The sequence below is a fragment of the Chenopodium album genome, chromosome 3, assembly GCF_948465745.1.
Source record: "Chenopodium album chromosome 3, dcCheAlbu1.1, whole genome shotgun sequence".
NCBI lineage: Eukaryota > Viridiplantae > Streptophyta > Magnoliopsida > Caryophyllales > Amaranthaceae > Chenopodium > Chenopodium album.
In genome coordinates, this window is record NC_137836.1 from 13998835 (window position 1) to 14023414 (window position 24580).

A 24580-nucleotide genomic window follows, 5' to 3' on the forward strand; every position below is an offset into this window, starting at 1 on the left:
TTTTATTATTATTTTTTATTTTTAATTTGGTTGTTTTTTTTTTAATATTTGACCAATCACGTGGTGACATGTGTGCAAGAAAAAAAAAATCCAACTCACAAATGTTAACTTGTTTAGCCAATTGCAAGTCATTTGGGATTATTTTGAGCGGACATGGTATAAAGTTGGGATTAATTAAAAATAAACGAAAGTTAGTATTATTTTTAGTGGACAAAGCAAAGTTGGAATTAATAATAACAATTTTTCCTATTTTTAATTTCAATCCGTCAAGGATCAATAATAAATGACCCTATTACGACCGCCCAATTTAGTTATCGGACGGATTTGACCCATTTTTAACAGGTACGGTCAAGGCTTTTTAATGGGGCTCCAACCCATTGAATTGCTCTAATTGTCAATAAGAAAAGGAAAAAAAAAACGAACGTAGCCCTACCTTCTCCTTGTCTCTCTCTCAGTTCTCCATTGAAGCGCACTTCACGTTCTCCATTGAAGCGCACGTAACGTCCTCCATTGACGCGCCTTCTAATACTTGTATCCCCCATTGAAGCAACTTCTGAGGTTAGTTCTTGTTTCTATTTGTAATCATCATATCAATTTCACAATCTAGGGTTTATCTTTGATCTAATTTAATTTAATTTAATTGTTAGTGCAGTAAGTTTAGGGTTCGAAAATCTCAATTGTTGGTTTTAATTACTAAGATTATGAGAGATTATAACCAGCGATTATGTTGCTAGAAAAGAAAATTACGAGCTTAATTTGATAATTGAATCAGGTATCCCTAAAATTATGTGATTTTTCGAGATTTTTTTGATAATTGAATCAAATTTGGTTTCTAATGTATTGCAGAATGCTTTAATTTTTGGATTGAACTATGAAATTAGACCTCTTCTCGGCTGTTTTAAATGCATGATTTCGAAGTATGAAGTTTTTAAAAGAGTGTATGATTGTTATCGACTGCATGTGGTTAATGTTGCGGTTGATGATGTGTAATGCAGATATTAAATTTTCCGGTTCATGCTTGGTGTTGATTGAGTAGTCTAATGGACTTGAATGTCTCACCTTCGCCGGAAGAAGATGAAGGGTATTTTGAACACCAGTTTGAGGAAGATGTGGCGAGACATGATAACGTAGAGACATCTGTTCAAACTCTTCGCCGGGTATGCTGAACTCTTTACTTAATTGATTGAATTTTTCTTCGATGGTGTTTTATTATGAACTAGTTTTTGGGCCCCGGACTATTACATGAAACTAGCTGAACATTAATATACATTGTCATTTATGATTTAATTTTCTTTGAATGAATGTGTTTTTTTATTTTTAATAATTAAACCATGTGGTTTATACTTCTATATATATATTTGTAACATGTTTGATAATTAGCTTAGACGACTAAATAATCGATTTTGTTGTAAGTGGTTTGGGCTTCAAATCCTCTTATCTTCATATTTTTATATTTAGTGATGATGTGACATGTTGAGATGTTGGGTAGGTGACGTGGCTCCAATTTTGTGAAGTGACATGGTGTCATGAATTGTTAGTGAAGTGACATGGCATAATTTGGAAGCATCTATGTGGCGCATAAACGTTTTTATAAACGCCTTTTAATAGATTAGTATAGACTAGTGTTTGCCCGGACTATTACATGAAACTAGCTGATCATTAATATACATTGTCATTTATGATTTAATTTTCTTTGAATGAATATGTGTTTTTTTTTTAAATAATTAAACCATGTGGTTTATACTTTTATGTATATATATTTATAACGTGTTTGATAATTAACTTAGACGGCTAAATAGTCGAGTTTGTTGTAAGTGGTTTGGGGTTCAAATCCTCTTATCTTCATATTTTTATATTTAGTGATGATGTGGCATGTTGAGATGTTGGGTGGGTGACGTGACTCCATCAAGTGTTTTGTGAAGTGACGTGGCGTCATGAATTGTTAGTGAAGTGACATGGCATAATTTTGGAAGAGTCATTAACTTAGTCTATGTGGCGCATAGACGTTTTTATAAACGCCTTTTAATAGATTAGTATAGATATAGATTATTTGATGAGGAAAATAGACCGATCTTGTATCTGCACCTACTAGTTTGCCCATGCTTTCAGTTTTTGTAAAGTAAAATAAACTATAATTTATTTGTAAAATTTATATTTTTATTAATTCTATTTATCCTATCTACAGCGTAATGACACTCCCACCTTCACTCTTCCCCATTCCCATTCTCTTCATCATATCAAGGCTTCAATTATTATATAAAAAAAATTATTTAATTTCCCTAGATGCAGTCTAATTGAAAAACAATGGAATATTTTATTCTATTTGATTATGGCTCTCAATGTTTCATTGTTTGCATCAGTTTTTTAAAACTCTATTCGACATATCTTATCTTAGACATTTATATTGCTATGTCAAACATTCGATTTATTGTGTCAGTAGATTTCCTTTTTCCTTTCCATCTGACTATATGCTTGTGTACTAAATTTTGTTGGAGAGAAATGATGTGGCGTTGAGGAAGATGATATGAGTATAGCTTAGATGTGGGGATTAGCCTCTATGAATGTAAGATAATGATGAAGATAATAATTTAAACATGTATTAGTTTAGAGGGAAAGAGATTAATATTGCATTTATGTAAGTAAGTGAGACTTAAGCACTTAACTATTCCTTATTTAATTTGATTGGACTGTGATTGAAGATATAATTATCTTGGTTGCCTTTTTAGTGTGTATGTCATGTCACTATGGTTTATATTAGTAAATGAGACATAATCATCCCTTTTTAGTGTGTATGACATGGCACTACGCGAGAAGAGTATTTAGCTGTTAGAGTCCTCACATTCATCCAGCTTTACTTTAATAATGTATAGATTTGAAATGTTGAACCAAGCTCTGATACCCCACTTTATGCATCTATGCTAGTGTTTATGTAACTAGAGTACTTTGATGAATATACGGACCTAGGTTACTTACAAGGTCTTCTACACATTAGTTGTAAGATCATCTCAAGGCAATGGGGCCAAAGCATTTCCTGGATGATGATATTTTTGGTTTTGTGACCCTCGATTTTCTTGTCCTTGACTGTTCATAGCAGTGTTTGAAAAAGCGCGCCTAAGGCGCTGAGGCGCAACGCGATAGGGGGTAAGAGCTTTTTGGGGTCTGGGCGAGGCGTTTTCAATTAGGCGCACCTGAGGTGCACTTGAAGCAATTTTCTGCCAATTTTTTAACTGTTTATACAGTGCGCCTCACTTCAAAGAGATATTTTGATGTAGGTGTTGTTATTGGATATTGTCAACCAATGGGTATAGGATTATTGAGACAGTGGAGCATCTTTTATTCATACTTGCTAATATTATGGTTTTACATTACCGTATATGGTTGTTTGCTGAGGTTAGTCTTGTGTACGTACTACCAGGATTCCTTGTCTTTATTTTATCAATGCTATGATTTTTTATTGGAATTGAAACTTTGATCATCCAAAAAAATCCGATTTAACCAGAGATAGAGTTTGATGGTCAATATCCATTACATTTATGTTTTGATGTAGGTGTTGTTATTGGATAGTGTCAACCAATGGGTATAGGATTGGGGTCAATTTATAAAGTTTATTTTTGGAGAAGGCTGTTAATAGATAGGATCTTTATTGGACATGGTCAATAGAATATTGCCGGATAATTATATAGAAGAAAACAGATAAGGCTAAATAGAATTCATGTCGTAGATAAGGCTAAATAATTTTCATGTAGTGTTTACTATTCTTAAGTACGTACTTTTGTCTCCCTCTCTTTTTTCTCTTGCTCATTTATCAGTTCACCCACTAAAGACCCACAACTTGCTTTTGGCCCTTTACAAGATGACCAGCTATTACCCGCCTCGACTGCCTAATAATGCAATGGCCTATAAATAGAATCAAGATAATCTTCTTAGCCCAATCTATCAGTTGCTGTATGACTCCATCCTCTCTCCTAAGCTTTTGCTTTGATTCCTCTTTTTCTACTACGCTCCTTCCTTGCTTCTCCATTGTGCGTGTGAGCTCAAATTAATAGGCTCACATGTTTGAGGAATCCTCATTATCGTCTCTCCTCCCTCTCATTTATCTCATTTGGTTATCTCTGCCATCTAATTATTTCTACTTTCCTGCAACCCTACATTCTGAAAAGAAGTTTGAGTCCTATTGTTGCCTGTGCGATTGTGGTCAAAATATCCAGGTCTCAAATTTTTGGGAATTGAGAGGCGGAATCACGAAAGACTCTTATAAGTGTTATTATGTGTGGCTACCAGCCTTTCTTCAGGCTGACAATTCAAAAGGTTAAGTCAAAGGAATATAATCTAAATATCTAATAGCCCATTCCAAATTATTTTTTCTAAGAATTTGAACGGGACATGTGCTCCAATGAACAATAACATATTTTTGTCGAGCCATTTGCTTATAATATTACTTGAGAAGGATTTTTCTTTAAATTTTCATGGCTGTTTAAATCCAGCTTTCTTGTCATGGGCTCACTTCATGTAGCAGCCATATTTATTGAAAAAAAACTGGCAGCCAAAGGGAAAATTTTAAAAATTTATATTATACAAAGTATAATTTAGTAGTTTGTCAAGGGACACTGAAGCATGGCAATGAAATTGGCATTGAGGCTATTGCCATTTTCTTTATGTACAATATGTGGATAGGTTTTTTTTGTTGTTATTTTGTCATTGTTGCTGCTGTACCTCCCTTGAAATGCTTTCTTAAAGAATCATTTAATAGACAAAGATTGTGTGCATCTTGTTCTCCTCACACCTGATATTGGTAGGATCTTCACTTGGTGGTGGTAGTATTATTATTCTTTGTCATTTTGGGCCTTTGGGGCCTTCTGTTGATATTATTCTCTTCCTTCCTTTTCCTTGTGACTGGAAAAAGGAATAGAAGGTCATAAGCTTAACAAATTCGTTGACATCTTTTGATGCTGTAACTACTCATAGATGTTGAAACAGTGTTTTGATGAGATATTGTTGTCTAATATCTTTGTCTAGAATGAGATTTCCATTTAAGAAGCGTTTTATAACTGTCCAATACAAGCCTTGTTATTTTATATGTGTAGCACTCTTTCTTGATATTTGGTTGGTGATTCAGCCTTTTAATATTTTTGGCCTTGATAAACTCAGTTCAACTGTTATTGTTTAGGAGCGTGAAGAAAGACGGGAGCGAATAAGAAGAGATCCGATTGATGATAGACCAATGCGAGTAACCAGGCCCTTGGAGCGTGATGAAGGGCCTATTTTGAAGAAGTTGAAAACTGACAGAAACAGGCTACCCCCTGGTAAGCTTCTTCAAGCATATTGGTTATATCCACTTTATCATGTTTAAACCTGGGCTAAACTTGGAAAATTTTTCTTGGTTAAATTTTACTGTAGTCCATATACTTTTAAAGTCTTTATTATAGGGCTACACTGTTACTCTTTGTATTTGTAGAATAAATAATTTAAATATATGATTGTGGAGGTGTCTGAGCAAGATAAATGTATCATTTAAAATTTATGGATGGCAATATGTTAATGGTTATATATCTGCAATTCCTTCTTACCTAACCTTTCTTATTATATATTCTCTCTATATGACACATTTTAGGAATACATTTTATTGTGTATAAACAGGTTGGCTGGATTGTCCAAATTTTGGTCAGGAAGTTGGTTTTATTGTCCCATCTAAAGTTCCACTTGATGAAAGTTTTAATGATTGCATTGGTCCAGGCAAAAGATATGCTTTCCGTCAATTGTTTCATTTAACAAGAGTGAAGAATATCAAAGTAAGATATTCAAACTAACTTATATATATATATATATTTTTTTACTTCTCCTATCTGATGATAATTTTAGAGTGCGTGATGTCCAGCATATGGACCATCTAATTTGGAAGCATGTATGTTAACTTGTTTTAAATTTGTTAGATTACATAAAGTTTGACTTATTGTGCATTGATTTGAAGCTTTTCGATAAGTTCTTACTAGGGTTATTAGGCAGAAATAAATTTGTTTTCTATAGACTTAGGGTTTATTCTTGTTAAAATTTTTCCTTTTTAAGTTCTTAAAAATTAAAAAAATCTTCTTTTTCATAGTGAAGCCATTTAGTCTTTTAGTTTCTCCCCCTTATTTTATTTCTTTTGTATTTTATAAGTATGGCATGTCCTTTGATAAAAAATTGAATGACATATACTAGTTATGATTTGAAGAGTGAAGGAAGATATATAATTGGGTACATTTCTATGGCAGTATTTTTAGTAGTGCCTAAGGCTTTCTTAAGGGCTCCAGCTGTGATCTATTTTTTTTTTGATGAAGATTGCTTTATAGCTCCAACCGTTTACCTAGGGTCTAATCAAATGATAGACAAATACAATTGATACATTTTTTGTTGTCATATTTTTTGTTTCGGAAATTTTTTGTGATCACCTTATTTTTTCTTAGTGGTGAAGTCTGAAATTTTTTATTATCAGTGCTAATCACGAGTTAATATTATTAAGCCAATGATAACATTGATGATAATAAAATATCTTTAAACGATTAACCACGGTTAGTCTTGGTTAAGTAACATTGAATTTACATTAGTACCCTTCAATTAAAAAAAATAAAATTCCAAACCCTCCCCACCCACCAGCCAACCGCCATCCCCCCTCCGTAGCCGGCGCTTAGCTTGGCCCGGTTGACGGCGTCTCAAATCCCCCCAGACCCCCACCATCCACACCTCAATAATCCCAATATGAGCACCAAAACGAGCATCGACACGCCGTTTTTGACCCTTTGATCTCGAAATTAAAATCAGTATTTGAAGAAGATGAAGAAGAAGAAGAATTGATGCCGGATTTAGCACCCGCCATTGGAGCAGCTTTGCCTTGAGGTTTGAACCCGTAATCGCTTGATACAATCCCTAAAAATCATTAATTTTTTCTTTCCTCTCCGTCTATCTTCAATTAACCACGAGTCCACGATCGAGGATTGAAGAAATAATGGAGGAATGTAAAAAGAAAAGAAAGAAAAAGAAAAAGGTGGGGAATTCGTGGCAGAAGAAAGAATTAATGGAGGTGGAAAGAAAAAAAGGAAGAAGAAAGAAGGTTGGGGTAAATTAAATGGGGGTAGTTGCGTCTTTTTATAGTCACAATAGTTAAACCATGGTTAAAAATTAACAATTTATTTAACTTAATTTACCACTGACTTAGTAATATTGATTTGTGATTACCATTGATAATTAAAAGTTTCAGACTTTACCACTGAGAAAAAATAAAAATTCGTGATTACCACATAGAATTTCCCTTTTTGTTTTGATACTTAAATAGCTGTAGAGAATAAGGTGCTATGCGAGGTCCCAATTTATCGGTGGCCTGAGTTCTATAGGATAGCTAGTGCTCCTGCACATTATCTGCAGTGCCAAATCAAGAATAAGTCAAACTAATTTCTTTAAAAAGGTGTATTGATCTGTATTCTTAAAATTTCAGTTTCATATTTTTAGGTCATTTCGTGATTTGAATCAGCTTTGGCCGTATTTTGACACTAATTTCTTAGAAATATCAATTTTTTGTGTGGTTTTTTTGACTCATCTTGTTTTTCCAAAATTCAAATATTTATTGTTAAGGGTGTTAAGTAAAAAGTAACTGGGAATGTTGTTACATCCCTTTGCCATTCACTGATTCCGTCATTCTCCTTATAGAAAGTATCACAAGCTTTGGAATCTATTTGGAATTAAATTCTCTGTCTTAGCCTCTTAGGTAATTCAATGCTTTTGTGGGCATGTAGTTTTTTCCCTGTTCCACCTTATGTATGGCATGTGGGAAACACCCACTTGGTTTTCTATTCCTAATATTGTCTATCAATTTTTGGAAAATGGGAGTAGCCTATCCTTGGAGAATTGGGGATGAAGGCCGAATCAGTTAACCAGGCATCCACTAACACCTCCAGAGTCCAGAAAGATGATTTTGGTTGATAACTGAACAAGGTGTATATTACTATATTATAGTTTTTGAACTTCAGGGAAAAGAAGTTGCACATTTTATATCTTGGCCTTTCTGGTTTTGTACTTGCTTGATAGTGGACAGAAATTTGATTTCTTTTTAACATTTTCTTAGACTGAATGATATATTACTGATCAATTCTTCTAGAAAGTCACTCATTCTGATTGCAAGAGTCCTTTTGATGGTTCCTGATTCTCTTTTTCATAGGTCCTTGTTTTGGGATCTGATATGAATTAAATATTTGGGCGTACTTTACCTTTTTATTTTATTAATTCACGGTCTTGCCTGTCCTTTAATGTATGATGTGATTGCTATATTGGCGAAGTAAATGACTGATGTAGATGCTTTTTTTCAGCTTGGTATGATAGTTGATTTGACAAATACAGATCGGTATTATTCACCAAGTGATTTTAAGAAGGAAGGTCTTAAATATCTAAAGGTACCTTAAATTCTTAAAAGCCCCTCAATGAACTGATTTTCTTGGTTTTTATGTTTAATTAATTGACCTATACAATTTCTTTATAGATTCGATGCCAGGGTCGTGATTCTGTACCAGATAATGAGTCTGTAAACACCTTTGTCTTTGAGGTGAGTAGAATTTAGAATGTTTATGTGTGTGCGTGCACATTTAGAGTAGCAGGGGATGAATCAAGAATCAGGATTATCAATGTATAAATAATTATGTAGCATTGCATTTATGTACTTGGTAAATTATTCATCTATTCTCTTTTGATTGGTACGATTTGACTATTGCAATATTCATAAGCTAATTTTTTACCATTATTTATTTATACATTCTGAACAAATGTTATTATGCTAAAGATTTTTTCATTAGGGTCTCAATGCATACTTTCGAAAGGTTAACTTTATAGAGTTCTTCTGCTGGATAATTAAATTATTTAGATATAATGGTCAAAATTGTGTGTTGCAAGTGTGATGGTCAAATTATTGCAGTTTAAAGAGGATGGAGGAAATATTTGGTTTTCTTAACAATTTTTATTCGGCTCCCAACATTATGTCTGAGAGGGAGATTGTATTTGGGTGTAGGCACATTACCTCTTATCAATTTTTATTTGGTAAACATACATTGCCAAGTGTTGCTCATTTATCTATATTTGTATTTTACAATCTTACATTCATTGAGGAATTTCAGGTTGCACAATTTATATTCAATCAGAATGAGAGACAACCCAAGAAGTATGTATTAGTTCATTGCACTCATGGCCACAATCGAACTGGTTACATGATAGTTCATTATTTGATGCGTACACAGCAAGCTAGTTGTGTTGCTGAGGTCAGTTTAGTTTTTGTTCTTAGTTAGCGTTTTATTTATCATTATCTGATGCTTAATGTCTTAAGTACTTTATTTTCTTATGAGCAGGCTATACAAAGATTTGCAGCAGCTCGGCCTCCAGGGATCTATAAACCAGACTACATTGATGCATTATTTGCTTTCTACCATGAAACTAGAAGTGACTTAGTTGTATGTCCCCATACCCCTGAGTGGAAGAGGTCCTCTGATTTTGATCTAAATGGCGAAGCTCTTCCAGAAGATGATGATGGGGTTCCATATGCTTCGACGAATGTATGTATTTTCTATGTTTGGGACATCATACTGCAATACACCGTTATTATTTAAGCCTTGACTTGCAACTCTATTAGATATATGTGTGGCCAAAGTCCCCGTGACACTTAGATGCATTTATGTCCTTTCCTCAAGTTTGAAAGCCCAAGTTGTGAACCATACTTGCAAAATTATACTCAAGTGGGAAAACATGATATTATGCTCCACTTGAAGTTTGAAAATGAATTTAAGCAAGAGTCTTAGGGCCTGTTCACGTTTACTAAGCTGGACTGATTGGAGCTGAACTGAACTGAATTGAGCTGAAATAAATATTTTATGAGAGAAGGAAACTAGGAGCTGAACTGAACTGAACAGAAATTAAGCTGAAGCGAACAGGCCCTTAGCTCTTGTACTGTAATGCAGTGCACTTGTAACTAGTGATAAGACTTTTCAGAGCTCCTTGATAAATTATTCCATATCTTCTTATAGGCTATGCCCTTTATTTGAGTTGTCTTAGTTTCTCTTATAAATTTGCTGGTTAATTGGTTTCTGCTGTCAACTAATTCCTACAATTGCTTTTGTTGTGTAGTAAACAAGACCATTAGTCAATAAATTAGACTGGCGTCTGTGCTTCATTGGTAACTTAGCTTTAATTTTTTGTATTATGCAGTCTGATGTTTAGTTTCCGTTTTCAGGAAAAACTGGAGAATGCTGTAGTATTGACCAATGATGATGTCTTAGGGGATAAAATACCTGATCAGCAAGAATTTCAATTGCAGAGATTTTGCTGCGAAATCCTTAAGACTACGGTACTTGTTTTCTTCTGAAGCTGCAAACTATATATTCTTAGGGCAATTTATCTGTCTGAAATTCCTGTTTTGTTGAACTAGATGTGTGGGTCTGTTCAATATATAGTTGTTTGGCCTTTTGGGGATTTTCCCGTTGTAGATCTTTCTTTAGTTAGCTCAGAATTTTAGTATCCACATATTTTATATCCTCTCTAGATTGGGAAGTTGAGTTTCGTAAGAAAATTAGGGTTTTAATCTTATTTCCATGTAATTACATTAGACAATTTGTGTGCGGTGTTTAAAATATTAGACCTTAATTCAGACGTTTGGTTCTTATTATAAGGAGAGATCATTCAACCATTAAAAGATGAGATAGCTCAATTTTACAAATGAAGAGATGTTCTTTATTGAAGAAAACATTAACGTAGGCAACTTTAAAATTGTAATAATTGGGTTTACTGTTTGCTAAAATTGCCATGGTAGCCACAATCTATGAAGGATTGGGCTAGGGTTCCTTTGAGCGAGAAAGAATATATTTTTTATTCTTTGACTGTACTTTGGTTACCTTTTCATACCTGATCCTTGTAATTAATTTTCCATTAAAGGGAAAGAGTAACATCTTGAAATGTCTCTCCTTCAGTAGTTGTATAGTGTCTTTAGTTAGGATGAAATTTTAAGGAACTGTTTTTATTTATTAATTTATTTTTATTCTAATTTAAATTTAAATTAAATTTTTTAAGCCTTTAACCTTATTTAAGAACTTAATATTTTGTTCTTGTAGGTAACACATCAGGACAACACACCCAAAAAAAAAAAAAAAAAAAAAAAAAATCAATGCAGAACAATCTATGCCTCATTTCTTCATTTTAGAAACCTTGTTACTCCCTCTGCCCTTGAAAGGTTTACACACTTTGTTGGGCACATAGTTTAAGGAGAGTAAGTGGTGGGAGATATTGGGTTATTCTTGTTCAGAAAAGAAAAAAAATATATACTTTTGTTGATGGCTTCAAAAGCATGATAATGGTGTTGGGCTGCCTCTGGTTTTCAGCTTTCAATTCTGTTCTTTTTATAATTTAATTCGTTGCTATTTTGGAGCTATAGCATTCTGATTTACTCTTTGTCTCAGTGTTCTCTTTTGTTTGTTTATGGAGAACCTCTTGTGCTACACTTTTTTTTTTAAACAAGTAATTTTGTTCGTTTTGTGTCTGCTTTTCAGAATTTTCAAACACTTGCTTGGTAAGATTTGCAATTTGAGTTGTTTATTTTACTTTGGTTATTTCCCAAGATTCCTCTTGGTTCCTTACAATAATGTGTTTGAGAACTAAGATCTATATATCTGGAATTGTGCATGGTACATCTATTTTCTACTGAATCTCAAATCATATGATCCTTACCGCATGTTGTGCTATCATGTAAAATTTTAAAACCTAATTTTTGCTGTACGTGCTCAATGTAGCATGCATAGATTCTGGGTTAATTTTTTTGACACATGGCATAGACCTTAGGATTTTTTTTTTTTTTGAAAATTCCTGTTCTGTGTTATTTACCACACTGTTTTATGTTGCAGGGTCGGGGTAATCTACAATTTCCAGGGTCACATCCAGTGTCTCTTGATAGGTAACAGTTGCACCGATTTTGTTAGCTTTTACTGTATTATAGGAACATTTGTTTTCTGAGGACTTTCTACTTTGAATGTAGTTGTTAATTCCTTTGACCTTAAGCAGTCTACCAAATTTACCATTTCTGTTAGTTCCAAATATTCTTCCCAATTCCTTATTTGGCATGGATCCACCAATAAAGACTACTTCCTTTGTTTTATTTACTTGACTAACACTCCTAAAATGCAAATGTCATTACTTGAACCATACTATATTTGGTAAGCTTTTGGTAGATAAAATCTCTAAGTTATCTTATAAAGTGCATGTAGGGTTAACAATTGGGGTTAAGAAAGTACAGCATCTGCACCAATTACAATTTCTGTCCTTTCCTTTTGATATTGTGTCAAAGGCTCTATGGGTCAAGTGAATATAAACGGAGGAATTATTAATTATTTCCTCCTCTCTCCTGCCTAACTTGCCTACTCAGTCAACATGTCCCCAGCATATCCCACTTAGGCTTTGTACTGTTCGACTTAAGCAAATATGATTAGTGTAACATAATCTCAAGTTTGTCTAATTAGGAAATCAAATCAGACCAGATTAGAAAAATCTATCAGGTGAACTGAACATTGCCTAAGTTTTTTACCCTCTCCTTAAACTGTGTGCCAAAACGAAATGGAAAGACTGTTGTGGCACGGAAGGAGTATGGAAATATAAACCATTTGTTATTATATCTCAAGAGAAGTCTTTTGAATGAAATTGTTTGAAGGTTTTTTTGTTCATCCTCAAAAATAGGGTTGTAAAGTGTTAATAGTACTTGAACACTTAAAAGAGACGTATAGAGGTCTTTGCACTGAGATTGTATAGAATAATATTACAGTGGGTTGTTTGGATCATCTTCCATCAGGAAAAAAAACTTTGCAGTTTTCACATGTGCTCATATCTTTTGGCAAGAAAATTAAATTTTAAGGGAGAGGAAAAGATGACAAATTTAAGCATAAGATGTTCTAAAAAGAGTGAGACTATTTCTACAAGAAACCATAAACCCTATTAACAATCCGTTACATACTTATCCTCATCACTAATATCTTCCGCCAAATTTTTTGATTCTGTATTCCAACTCATTGTAGAATAAAGTCCCATTATTTCATATGTACTGTCTTGTGGCCTTTTGCTGAATTGTATCAGTAAGACTCGTACTAACTTGCAGAAAGAGTTTATTAAATTTGAATTTATGTACATTAATATCTTGGTAGCACAACCAAATACCATGGACTTGGGTGAGCATATATAACCTGAAAGAATAGAGGATGGCTACTGAAGGAGGAACTTTGTTGATATAGGTCCTAGGAATTTTGTCTGCAATAAAAAAATTATATAAACAAAAAGTTGCTTCTCTGAAGATCCGAGAATGTTCAACTTTATGTCAGATTACATCTGTTTACTACAAAGTGAGCAGTTGTGTAAGAGGAAAATTTCCAATTGTAGTGACGTTTACTAGGTCAATAGATTATTCAAGGTGCCGTTGGTTGCCTTCTTAATGTTGGATTGTTTACTTCCTTACAGTCTACACAAGGTTCCATCTGTCGGTTTCTTGGTAAAAAATGATGAAGAAATAAATTTGGCATAATGCTAATATGCTAGGTTGCACGGAAATGGGAACGGGTACAAAAACTGGAACGGGAATGGGATACGGCAAAATCAAAGGTCCAAAAAACGGGTATGGCATAAAAAATTCAGCAAAATATAAATCCATAAAATATTTCAAAAAAAATTCTATACAACACAAACTAGAAGAAAAACTAGTCAATATATTCCGTAATGTATTAACGAACACAAACAAAAGTTAGAAATTAAAAGAAAAAAGAATAAATATAATAAACACCACCTACTAACCTACAGGCTAACGCTATAGTGAATAAAAAAAAATCCAGATTATTGATAATCACATATTAAACCAACAAAAAATTTACAGGACAATCAATTTCAATTCACCTCCAAATCAGCCAGCTACGAATTATATTTCTTGTACTAAAGCATACAAGTATACAACCTTGGTTTTAAAAAGCGCGCCTCGGGTGCGCCACAGTCCCAGGCTCTGGGAAATGGGCTTTAGCTTGGCAAGGCTCAGTCACCTACGAAAGGCGCGCGCCTCGTGCGCCTCAAGGTGCCTTTGGTAAGGTGCGCCTTTGCGCCTCAAGGAAAATAACTAAGATTTAAGTTATAAATTGAAGAATGATGGACATATTTTCAAATTCAGACTACCTTAGCTTTAAATATATCATTATTTAATTTATTATGAATCTTTTTAATTGGTATTAAGTACTATCAAAGTAAAAATTAATTTGAATAAATATATAAATACATGCGCGTTGCATACAAAAGGCGCACGCCTTCGCCTTGCGCCTAGGCTGCAAGGACCATTTGCGCCTTGGTGCACCTTGTGCCTTTTAAAACTAAGTATACAACAAAATAGGTAACACTGTTTTTGACAATAGAATCACCTTACCTTTGTTTATTCGTATCCTAAGTTACTTGTTTTATTGATTCTCCTGCCTTTCATTACGGTGTAGCCAATTCTGTTAAAAGTTTTACATCCAAAGTTGTGTAGGGAGAATGTAATGTTAGTGTGGAGTTATATACTTCCTCCGTTCTGTTAATATTGCAACAAGGAGGAAATTACGCATCCCGAAACACCTTTCATATGCTAAATATCTATAATTGTGTAAGAGTAAAAATTATAAAAAGTTGATATTGTGAAAGTATTTTATGAGACGAATCCAACAAGATCCCACTTGACTATATTTTGCTTAACGTATAAATCATATTATATGGTCAAACAAGAGTGATGAATAGTGCAAAAAGTCCATTGTTGCAATATTAATAGAACGGAGGAAGTAATACATTAGAAAACTAAGGGCAGGAGGATAATTAAAAGGAGCATCATTATGGGCATTTGCTGAGAAGCGTTTCAGAAAATTTGTGATATAATCTGGGTGATTTTAGATACAATGAAGCAAGACAATGCTTTGTCGTCAATATTTTTGTGAAGTTTATAGTGTTATGCTTAATTGATTATTATGTTTTTCCTTGGGTCTTATGTTTCAAAATATGTCCGTCCTTTTAGTCTGGCAATATTTGGAAGGGGCTTGTGGATTAAATATCTCTTACGAAACTCTTCCCCAATTTTTTTTTTTTTTGTGATAAAATTGAATGTGAATTAGTGATTGTGTATTATCTCATGTGTTCCAGATCCTAAATTCAATAGTCTTTATCAATACTCTTTTTGGATGTTTCTGTTGGCAATTTGTTGGTGTAGTTGGAAAGAAAAAACCCAATAAGTTTTTGAGGATTCTCTTCTCCCTCGTCAATGTTTTAAGCTCCCATATTTTAGGCGTTTCTATAGCTGGAGTCATGTATTAGGCTCTGAGCAATTTTTAAAGTTTCTTGATTATGATTTTAGGAAGAAGTGCTTCATGATAACTCGAGGGGCTTGAGCTGTTGTGTTCCTAGGCCTCTTATATTTTGGGTGACAACCTCTGGCAGGGGTATTTTTCTGATATATATCATTTATATCTACATTACTTATCAGAAAAAAGCTTTCCACTCTTCATTTGAATAAGAGAAGTTACGAAATAGTTAAAATATTTACTACATACATATTAGTTCTTGGGAAGAGTAGTTTAGAGTCGGGAAGAGTAGTTCTTGGGGAAGAGTCCAACTTGATTGATGGAAGGTGAGAGTAGTTTAGAGTTTTACCGACCCTGATTGACAAATAAGTTCTCAAGTAGAGCTATAGCTTGAAATTTGTCCTTAAAATATATTATATCAAGATCCTGCCTACAAGTAGATCAGGATATCTGTGAAGTGATTCATAATCAGTTCATTGTTGATCATCAAATTGCAAATGTCTGAATCAAGTAAACAAGGATTATTTATAAAGTAGAGCTATAGCTTGAAATTTGTCCTTGTAATATATTATATCATGATCCTGCCTACAAGTAGATCAGGATATCTGTGAAGTGATTCATAATCAGTTCATTGTTGATCATCAAATTGCAAATGTCTGAATCAAGTAAACAAGGATTATTTATAAAGTCCTTGGTGCCGACAGAAGCAACATAGAATGTTCGTTATAGAGGAGAGGTTGGTGTTGATGATTCTGATAGTATTGGATAAGAGCATTTTTGGGTGTCATTGCATCTTAGATTATTTGTTTCCATGAACCTATTTGAACTGGCAGAATTTGTTATTTTTATGATTATCTCTTGCATGATTTTATTATAAACACAGCTATTAGCTTCATTTGGCATTTATTGGTTACAGAGACAATTTACAACTGCTAAGGCAGCGGTATTATTATGCTACATGGAAAGCTGATGGCACAAGATATATGCTGCTCCTTTGTCCTGATGGGGCTTACCTAGTTGATAGAAGCTTTAAATTTCGGAGGGTCCAGATGCGTTTTCCATGTAAAAACATGACAGATGTATGTGGAGAAGATCTAATAAATTTGTTTTACTTTTATACCTGAGTAATTGAGCTTATATGGTCTCTATATATTTTACTATTATTATGTTGGCTGATGCTTGTTTTTCTTGATTTATTTGAGTCTCAGCTTCACCAGTATACTTTGCTTGATGGAGAAATGGTTATTGATACTATAAATCCCCAGAGGCAAGAGAGGAGATACCTGATCTATGATTTGATTGCTATTAATCGTGTGTCCCTTGCTGAGGTTGGGTATTCAGCTTTTACTAGTTTGCTAAATTTCACCGTCTTTTTGATGTTGATTATCTTATTCTTTGAGTGTTACTCATTAAGATGATTCTTTTTATTGTGAAAGAATAAGTTTTAATCTGTACAGATAAAACGGCATGGAGGTACTTTGTTCATGTGTTGTTGAGTGCCTCAATATATGAATGTAGCATTGAACTTGCATTATTGTTTGGAAAATATAAGAATTTGGATTTTTATTCACTTGATGTAATAAGTGAGCAGATGAGAGGGGAATTTGCAATGTTGGTCTTGTTTTATCTGGTAACTGGATATAGAATGTGATTACATTCACTTTGAATGAGGTTTCATCACTATATTACTGGTTGCTATACGTCAATATGTGAGGGAAGGGTGCTTTAGGGAGTAGTATAATATAATTCCTTCATTTTGTTTAGTTGACACTTTTTTTTTCTTTTTTTCTTCCCTACTTTTTCCAAAGCACTATTTCAATGATTAATATCTCTAAATATATAAGTAAAAATTCCACTCTTTTAAACTCTCCTGAATTTTATTTGTATATTTTCTATCATCCACTTTACACACTTTTTCCAACTTTTATTCAATTTATTATTTTGCGATGATCTTTTTCCTTTTCGGACGGTTCCTTATGATTCATGTTAGCCAACCCTAAATCATTTTGGAATTAAGGCTTTGTTTTTGTTGTGTCAATAAATTAAAATTATAAAAAGTTGATATTATGAAAATATACTTTGATATGGTTCTAACAATACCCCACATGATTTATATCCCTCTTCCTAACCTGTCCTATTTATATAGTTATCTTTCAAGACTATCTAGCTAATTTACTCCTACTGATAGTTTGGATATCAAAAAAAATAGATTTGCTTTAAAATTTGAATTACTTTCCACTGTATATGCTTACTATGGCTTACAACTATCAGCCACTTCAGATGAAATTGGAATGCATTAATAAACTAATAACCAGCTTTTTTCATCCCATTGATGAAAAAGCTACAGTTTAAACATGGCCCATCAATGATCTGCATCAGGTTCTCCTTAGCCCTTCCCCATAGGACCATGACCATGACCATGACCATGACTTGACCCTCCTTGCTAACAATTTTGAGTGTTTGCAATCCTGCTGCCCCAAACAGCCCAATAGCCCATCTACCAGGTCAATTCTACATGCGATTCACATTGGTATTTAGCCATGCTAATCAGTAATGCATGGAGTTATATCCATTAGGTGTTCAGTGTAATAACATTTTGAAGTTTGTTGAGATCTAAACCTTTGTACAGCAGAGATAAAAGATCTATTTATCTAACTTTATAATTCTGACTATATATGGCTCACAAGGTTCTCATTATTGTGTACCTTGCAGAGGCCTTTTTATGAGCGTTGGAAACTGATTGAGAAAGAGGTTGTTGAGCCACGTAATCAAGAGCGGCGGAATATGGACACAAATGGCAAACCACTTTACAGATATGATCTAGAACCATTCAGGGTATGTACAATTGACATTCTAGACGCTATCAGGAAACACAGTATGTTTAATACTGTATTTGGCTCCTCTTATGCCTGTTCATAATGATACTATTCCAAATGTTTCAGGTTAGAAGGAAGGACTTTTGGTTGCTATCAACAGTTGGGAAGCTTTTGAAGGAATTTATCCCTAACCTTTCACATGAAGCTGATGGTCTTGTTTTTCAGGTACTCTGATTGATTTTACAGTGATATACATATACCCATTTTTTTGTTTAAGAGCGTATGGGCTGACATAAATGATTTTAGCTTCCTTACGGTATCACTTTTCCTATAAATTTTTTCTTTCCCATTTGGTTCAAAGAGTATAGAACTCATGTCCTCAATCTATGAAGCAATTTATTTTCTATATCAAGATAAGTCAATTACTTATGAGAACCTGAGTATTTGATCGAGCACAAGTGCACAACCGCATCACATTTGCAATGTCAAGGTTTCTGATCTTTCTGCAATTGTGGACGTGTGGTATTAGGCCATGATAGCTGTAAATCATTTGATTTAACAGCAAAAGTGCTTTATTACCATTTTGCAATTGTATCCGGCATATAAAATCTTGTGCAGAAACTAGCTTGTAGTTGCAGCTTTAGAATAGCTTCAATAAAGACACCATAAAAACTGGAGCTTCTTTTATAGAATGAATTGCTAATGAAACCATCTTTCACACTTAGGTAACCTGTCCTTTTTGTCCTTGTTTGTAGCTGTCTGGTGTGAATCAAGGTTGCACCTAACTCATTGAAAGAGGGGTAATGATCAGTTTCAGAGAGAAAAGTCCATATCAAGAAGTATCTAAATGTGTAACGTGATTCAGAGATTATTCTCCTTGTGACATCAACTATATTGGCTTGCATGAAAAAATCCATCTTATTGCTCCTATTTCCTGATTAATAGACCTACTTTTCAATTATTAACCCTAAATCTGAAGATGCATTTCTTTCTCTAAAGCAAAGGTCAATGTATGCTTCAGTGATGTATCAATTGTTGATTTATTCCAGTTCGGCTGTGGGGTTTTTTTTTTTTTTTTTTTTTTTTTTTTTTTTTTTTTTTTTTTAGAGAGGGGGGGGGGGGGGGGTTTCGAGGTATATCACTTGTGAAGTGGGAAATTGGAGGTGGTTGCATTCTCATTCCACTGTTTATAATAAGCTCATGTCTGTATTGTGGCATGGCTAAGCCTTAAAATTATTAAAGAAAATATGGCTCTTGTATTTTGCGGCTGGGTTTGTTTCTTTTGAACTATTGGAGCTAGTAACTTGTGCATTTCAATTGTGCATGCTCTAATTTTTGGCCTTTGACAGTGGATTTTAATTATGAGGTTTGTGGTAGATTCAAAAGGGATTTATCTGTCATTCTGATCCTAGGATAGAGTGGGCTGCTTAATGTATGGTTTGGTTCATTTTTCTTTTTGTGAACTTCAATGCTAAAGTTCTCTTTTATTAAAATAGTTAAATATTTATAATTTCAAAATATTATTATTAATGCTTTGAGATTGCTGTTTTCTTCTTTTAGCCTCACTATCTTCTACAGTTCTACGCATATGTATGGGAGCTATTTCAGTATTTGTCATTTTTTGTTTTTCTGATGACTCCTCTCCCTAAAAATCCTGAAATGATAATTATGCATCTGTTCTTCTAATAATCAGGGGTGGGATGATCCCTACGTTCCCAAGACGCATCAAGGCCTCTTAAAGTGGAAATATCCTGAAATGAACTCAGTTGATTTTCTCTTTGAGGTAATGTCTCGAGCCTTGTACCTTTGTCTTTTATAAAGGAAACAATAGTATATGTGGCAATATGTGCGCATGAAATCTCTCTTGGAACACATTCAATCAAAATATTTTACTTGTTAAATGCAGGAATTTCAGGTGATCCGTCTATTCAACACTGAGTAAAATATTATTTTACTCCGAGTTGAACAAAGGCGCATTTGAATTCCCAGTTTCTTTAACAGATATGCTAATGATCTAAAAGTTTCTTGATAACTTTTGTTGGCAGATAGGAGAAGACGGCACTGAAAACCTTTATCTTTACGATCGAGGAAAAAAGCGATTGATGGACAATAACAGGGTTACATTTGGAGGTATATATATTCATCTAACAAAGCTTTTTATTTATGCAAATTTTCAATTTTTTTTTTAATCTGTGAAGTATTAAAAATTCCTTTGTTCCCCCCCCCCCCCCCCAATGTTTGCACAGTGGTATTTAGCTGACTCTTTTCACCATATTTTTTTTGTTTGCAAATAACCAAACTACTTTATAGTTGCAGCTGAATATGTGAATGAAGTATGTTTAGATTGATTCTGGTGCTTCTGGTTTATGTTGTTTTTAAATTATTTTTCCACCTTGACTTGTTGGATACTATTTCCATGAAATGAAACATAGTAGCCTTTGTTTTGGTGCTATTACTTGGACTAGTGAAGCAGTATATGGAGCCTATGTTTGTGGTTGAATGCAATTTTAGAAAATTTTGAATTTGTACTTGTTCGTGCTTCAGTTTGTGGTTGAATGCAATTTTAGAAAATTTTGAATTTGTACTTGTTACAATGCTTGGGTATTTTAGAAACTAGTCCTTGTAAAGCAGTCGCGGGAAGAAGAGGCAGGAATCAACTAGGAAATTTGGAAGTGGGAACCCTTAACCATTGCTGGGATGCACTGTGTGAAAGTCAATTTAAACGAGTGGATTAAGAGAGTTCGTGCTGTATTTGTAATCAAATGTATGAAAAGAGGTTCTTATTATAGCTAGAAATCTAGAATGCAGTTCTAAGTAATGTAATGTGCTGGGTAATTAGAAAGCAAAGAAATTTTTAGTTCTAGAAACATGGAGATTTGGAGGGGAAAACAATGAAGAATGTTGTTGGGTGAATTATTTAGTTATTTGAGGAGAGAATGAACCCTCAATCTTGAATGTATTTTACATTGTTTGTAATTCCAGATTTTAAATTACTTTCTTCCTAAATTTCTGGTCCGGTTTTGCTAGTTTATAACATAAATTTGATGAGGATGCAAGTTTCAAAATATAGGGGCACTAGGCTGTGCTTTTGACTGTTGGTATATAATCTCCCCATGTTTTTGGTTCCGTTGGGTGATGGAGAGAATAAGATACCTAGACAAGTACTTCCTCCGTTTTATTTACTTGCAACAAACCACTTTGCCACACACTGTGGAATAATTTTATCACCGATAAGAAGGAAGTGTAAAGTTGTTGCGGTTTAAATTTTATAGGTTAATCTGTCTGTTTCAGCTCCTCAAATAGCGTGCCAAGGTGTGTTGCAAGTATAAAAAAAACAGAGGAAGTGTTATACTTTAGTTTTTGCTTAAATAGCTTTATATAAGTAGGTAAAATTTGGACATCTAAATGTTTCAATATCATGGGCTAGAGTTTTATGACATTTATTTGAATTAAGTATTTACAAAACATATATGTGGACTGTATATGCGACCAATAGAGTTGGAAAGACATTCATCAACTTGAAATAATATCTTAAACTTTAAAACTAAATTTTTTGGCAAAAACATTTTATTTGTGTAATTGATTTCTCCGACAATCTGATCCTCTGAGCTTTTGGTGACACAACATCCTTTCAGTTTGCATTTACCTCTCGTGTCTCGTCACACCTTTATATAGATTTGTTATTTGGTGGTCTCGGTAGTTAATAAGGTGCTGATGTGACTTTCAGTTCATCTTCTTCCATACGCTTTTGCAGACTCTTAATGTTAGTCAAATTTGATTACATGCAGATGATGTGGATCCCTCTACCTACTCTGGTAAGATTGTCGAATGCTCGTTTGATTCCGAGGAAAACATCTGGGTTTGCATGCGAGTCAGGATTGATAAGAACACTCCAAATGAATTCAACACCTACAGGAAGGTCCAGCACAAATGTTAAACTTAATTATGTCATTTCGTGGGGTAATTCTTTGTACTTTTCCAACTCAATGCGGTAATAGTAATGCCTTTTTACTGCATTTCGCAGGTTATGAAAAGTATAAAGGACAATATAACTGAGGAGGTGCTGTTAAACGAGATAGGAGAGATCATTCGCTTACCTATGTATGCTGATAGGATTCAAAGTGATAGCAGAGCCATGAAGAAAGGGAAGCCGCCACCACAGAGAAGGTGAATTGGAAATTTGTGTTGCCAGCAATGGTTATTTACTTTGGATGACCTCGCAGCAATTGTTTGTGTAATTAGGCATATTGGTAGCTTGTATATTATTATTACATAATTGTTAGTTGAGGGATTGAATCTTCGTAGGTAGATTAGAAGATGTAGTCCTTAAAAAAATTAGATGTAGTAATAGGTTATTTGTGTATATTGTCATCATAAGCTCTCTTATCTTCTCTCTCCGTGTTCCGCGACTCCCGTCTAAATAACGTCTTTCTTTTATTTTTAATCCCTTTTTTTCGCCCTTTTTGGATGAGGGGAGTTTTGAGAGAGAGAGAAGAGACCATTTGGTCTGTTGCTAGTACCATCTATTTTAACTTGAAGGGTTCGCCCTTGTAGCTAAACTAGTCCTGATGTCATATACCTAACTAGGTTCAATATTTTATTTAGGTTGCTATGCCTTAAGAAAGGTGTAATGTTTGCCTTTTTAAAAGGAGAAAAATAAAAAACGAAAGGCTTAATGTTATTCTGTATTTGTGTTCCCCTATATTGAGGTTTATTTAGAGTATACAAATTTATGATTTTTTGTTTCTTTTTTAAAGAAGAAATTAATATTAGTTGAGAGATCAATGGAAAAGTAGGATTAACTCAGCTCCCAACTACCTTACTCACCTGCTAATAAGTCTGAAACAGAACGTAGCGGTGGCTTGTTGGTGGCCTTCTCTGTTCCTTTGGTTGCCGGTGAGTTGCCTTTGGCTTTTAGGAGCAGCTGGTCCCAAAATGTGTAATTTTATGAGATTTCAGCATTTTCTAAGAAAATAACCTGATGGTATGTGATGATTTGCTTAATGTTTAATCTTTGTATTTCGTTTAGGTTTAGCTGTCAATGTATGTCTCATTTTAGTCATTAGTGTCCATTATTTCTAGTTTGCTATTGAAGTGGCTCGTTTGGACCGTATAAGGATTATGAAAACTCAAGGTTTTGTAGAGGCTAACTCTTAAATATGAGAGCTCGTAAATGAGAACACCCAAGCAATGATGCACACAAACACGTGCAGTTGCACCATCTCTAAATCCTCCAAATAGCGATTCCAACTTCGATTAGTTGGATTTTTTCTGGAATCCATAGATAGCCTCTAAGTTTGTTAGCGTCCACTGGGTGTAATCCTCTTTAAGGAAGTTCGAGTTATTAATAGCATCTCTTAACAATCTTGAAGGATCGCCCACAATTAGCATTATTGAGCTTACGATTTAAACAAATAGAGTTTTTATTTCTTTTTTTTTTTTTTTTTTTTTTTTTTTTTTTTTTTTTTTTTGCCGCTATTAAAACGCAGCAGTGAGGCACAACTCTAAAATACGGAGAACTTACTAAAAAAATCTAACACCATTTACCAATTTTTCCTCTTAAAAGATATTCTTATGGGCTCGATTTTTTTTTTTAAACATTATTAAATAAAATCGACTACTCCCTCCGTCCCCAAAACTTTGACCCTTTTGGGATGATTTCGCGGTTATTAAGAAACTTAAATAAAAAGAAATAAAAACATATTGGAAAGATAAATTTACATTGGGTTTGTAAAAAAGTAGAAAGATAAAGTATTAAAAATACATGAAAAAACAAAATTTTATATGAGGAAGCTAATTTTGCACAAATATTGTTGTAAATTGGTGGGTATTTTAATGCAAATGGGTCGATCATTTTGGGACTAAAATTAGGCCAAAAGGGTCGAAATTTTGGGAACGGAGGGAGTACGTATTTAATTAAATAAAATTTTCATACTCCCTCCGTCCCCGAAAGAACGACCCATTTGGCCTAATTTTAGTCCCAAAAAGAATTACCAATTAGCATTAAAATACCCCAAACCTGTCTCCCTCTTCTCTCTTTTCTCTCCTCTCTCTCTTCTCTTTAGGGTTTTAATTTTCTTGGCCGTTTAGGCCGGAAATAGTCTAATTTCTTCGGAAATTAGACTATTTCCGACCCTTTTTTCAATTTAATTTGCTTTTTTGTTATTTGATTTGTTTTGCTTTGTTTTGTTCTCTCCGTTTGTGAGAGTCTGTCCCAATTTATTTTGGGGTTTTCCCAATTTTTTGGGATTTCGATTCTCATCTATGGATGAGAATTTTATTTTTAGGGTTTTAATAATAATTGAGAAGGTGATTTGGATTCATATGGGTTTAGGGTTCGTCATCAACTCTACGATCAAAACATTAGCGCAGATTGCGAAGTTCTCTACTTGGAAAGATGCAAAGACATCGAAAATCACTACT

At 33.9% G+C, this 24580-nt stretch overlaps 1 protein-coding gene across 1 annotated transcript; it reads left to right on the forward strand.

Annotated features, from left to right (window-relative positions):
* The first annotated feature begins 407 nt into the window (after nt 1-407).
* Nucleotides 408-22625, forward strand: LOC145623854 (uncharacterized). Its single transcript, XM_081676737.1, has 18 exons — nt 408-558; nt 996-1157; nt 5168-5303; nt 5638-5789; nt 8337-8420; nt 8507-8569; nt 9135-9275; nt 9363-9566; nt 10241-10354; nt 11901-11950; nt 16258-16420; nt 16550-16669; nt 18054-18176; nt 18284-18382; nt 19851-19940; nt 20203-20287; nt 21946-22076; nt 22182-22625. Exons 2-18 carry the CDS (start codon nt 1041-1043, stop codon nt 22326-22328), a joined length of 2019 nt encoding a protein of 672 aa, XP_081532863.1. The 5' UTR covers nt 408-558; nt 996-1040; the 3' UTR covers nt 22329-22625.
* The last annotated feature ends 1955 nt before the right edge of the window (nt 22626-24580 follow it).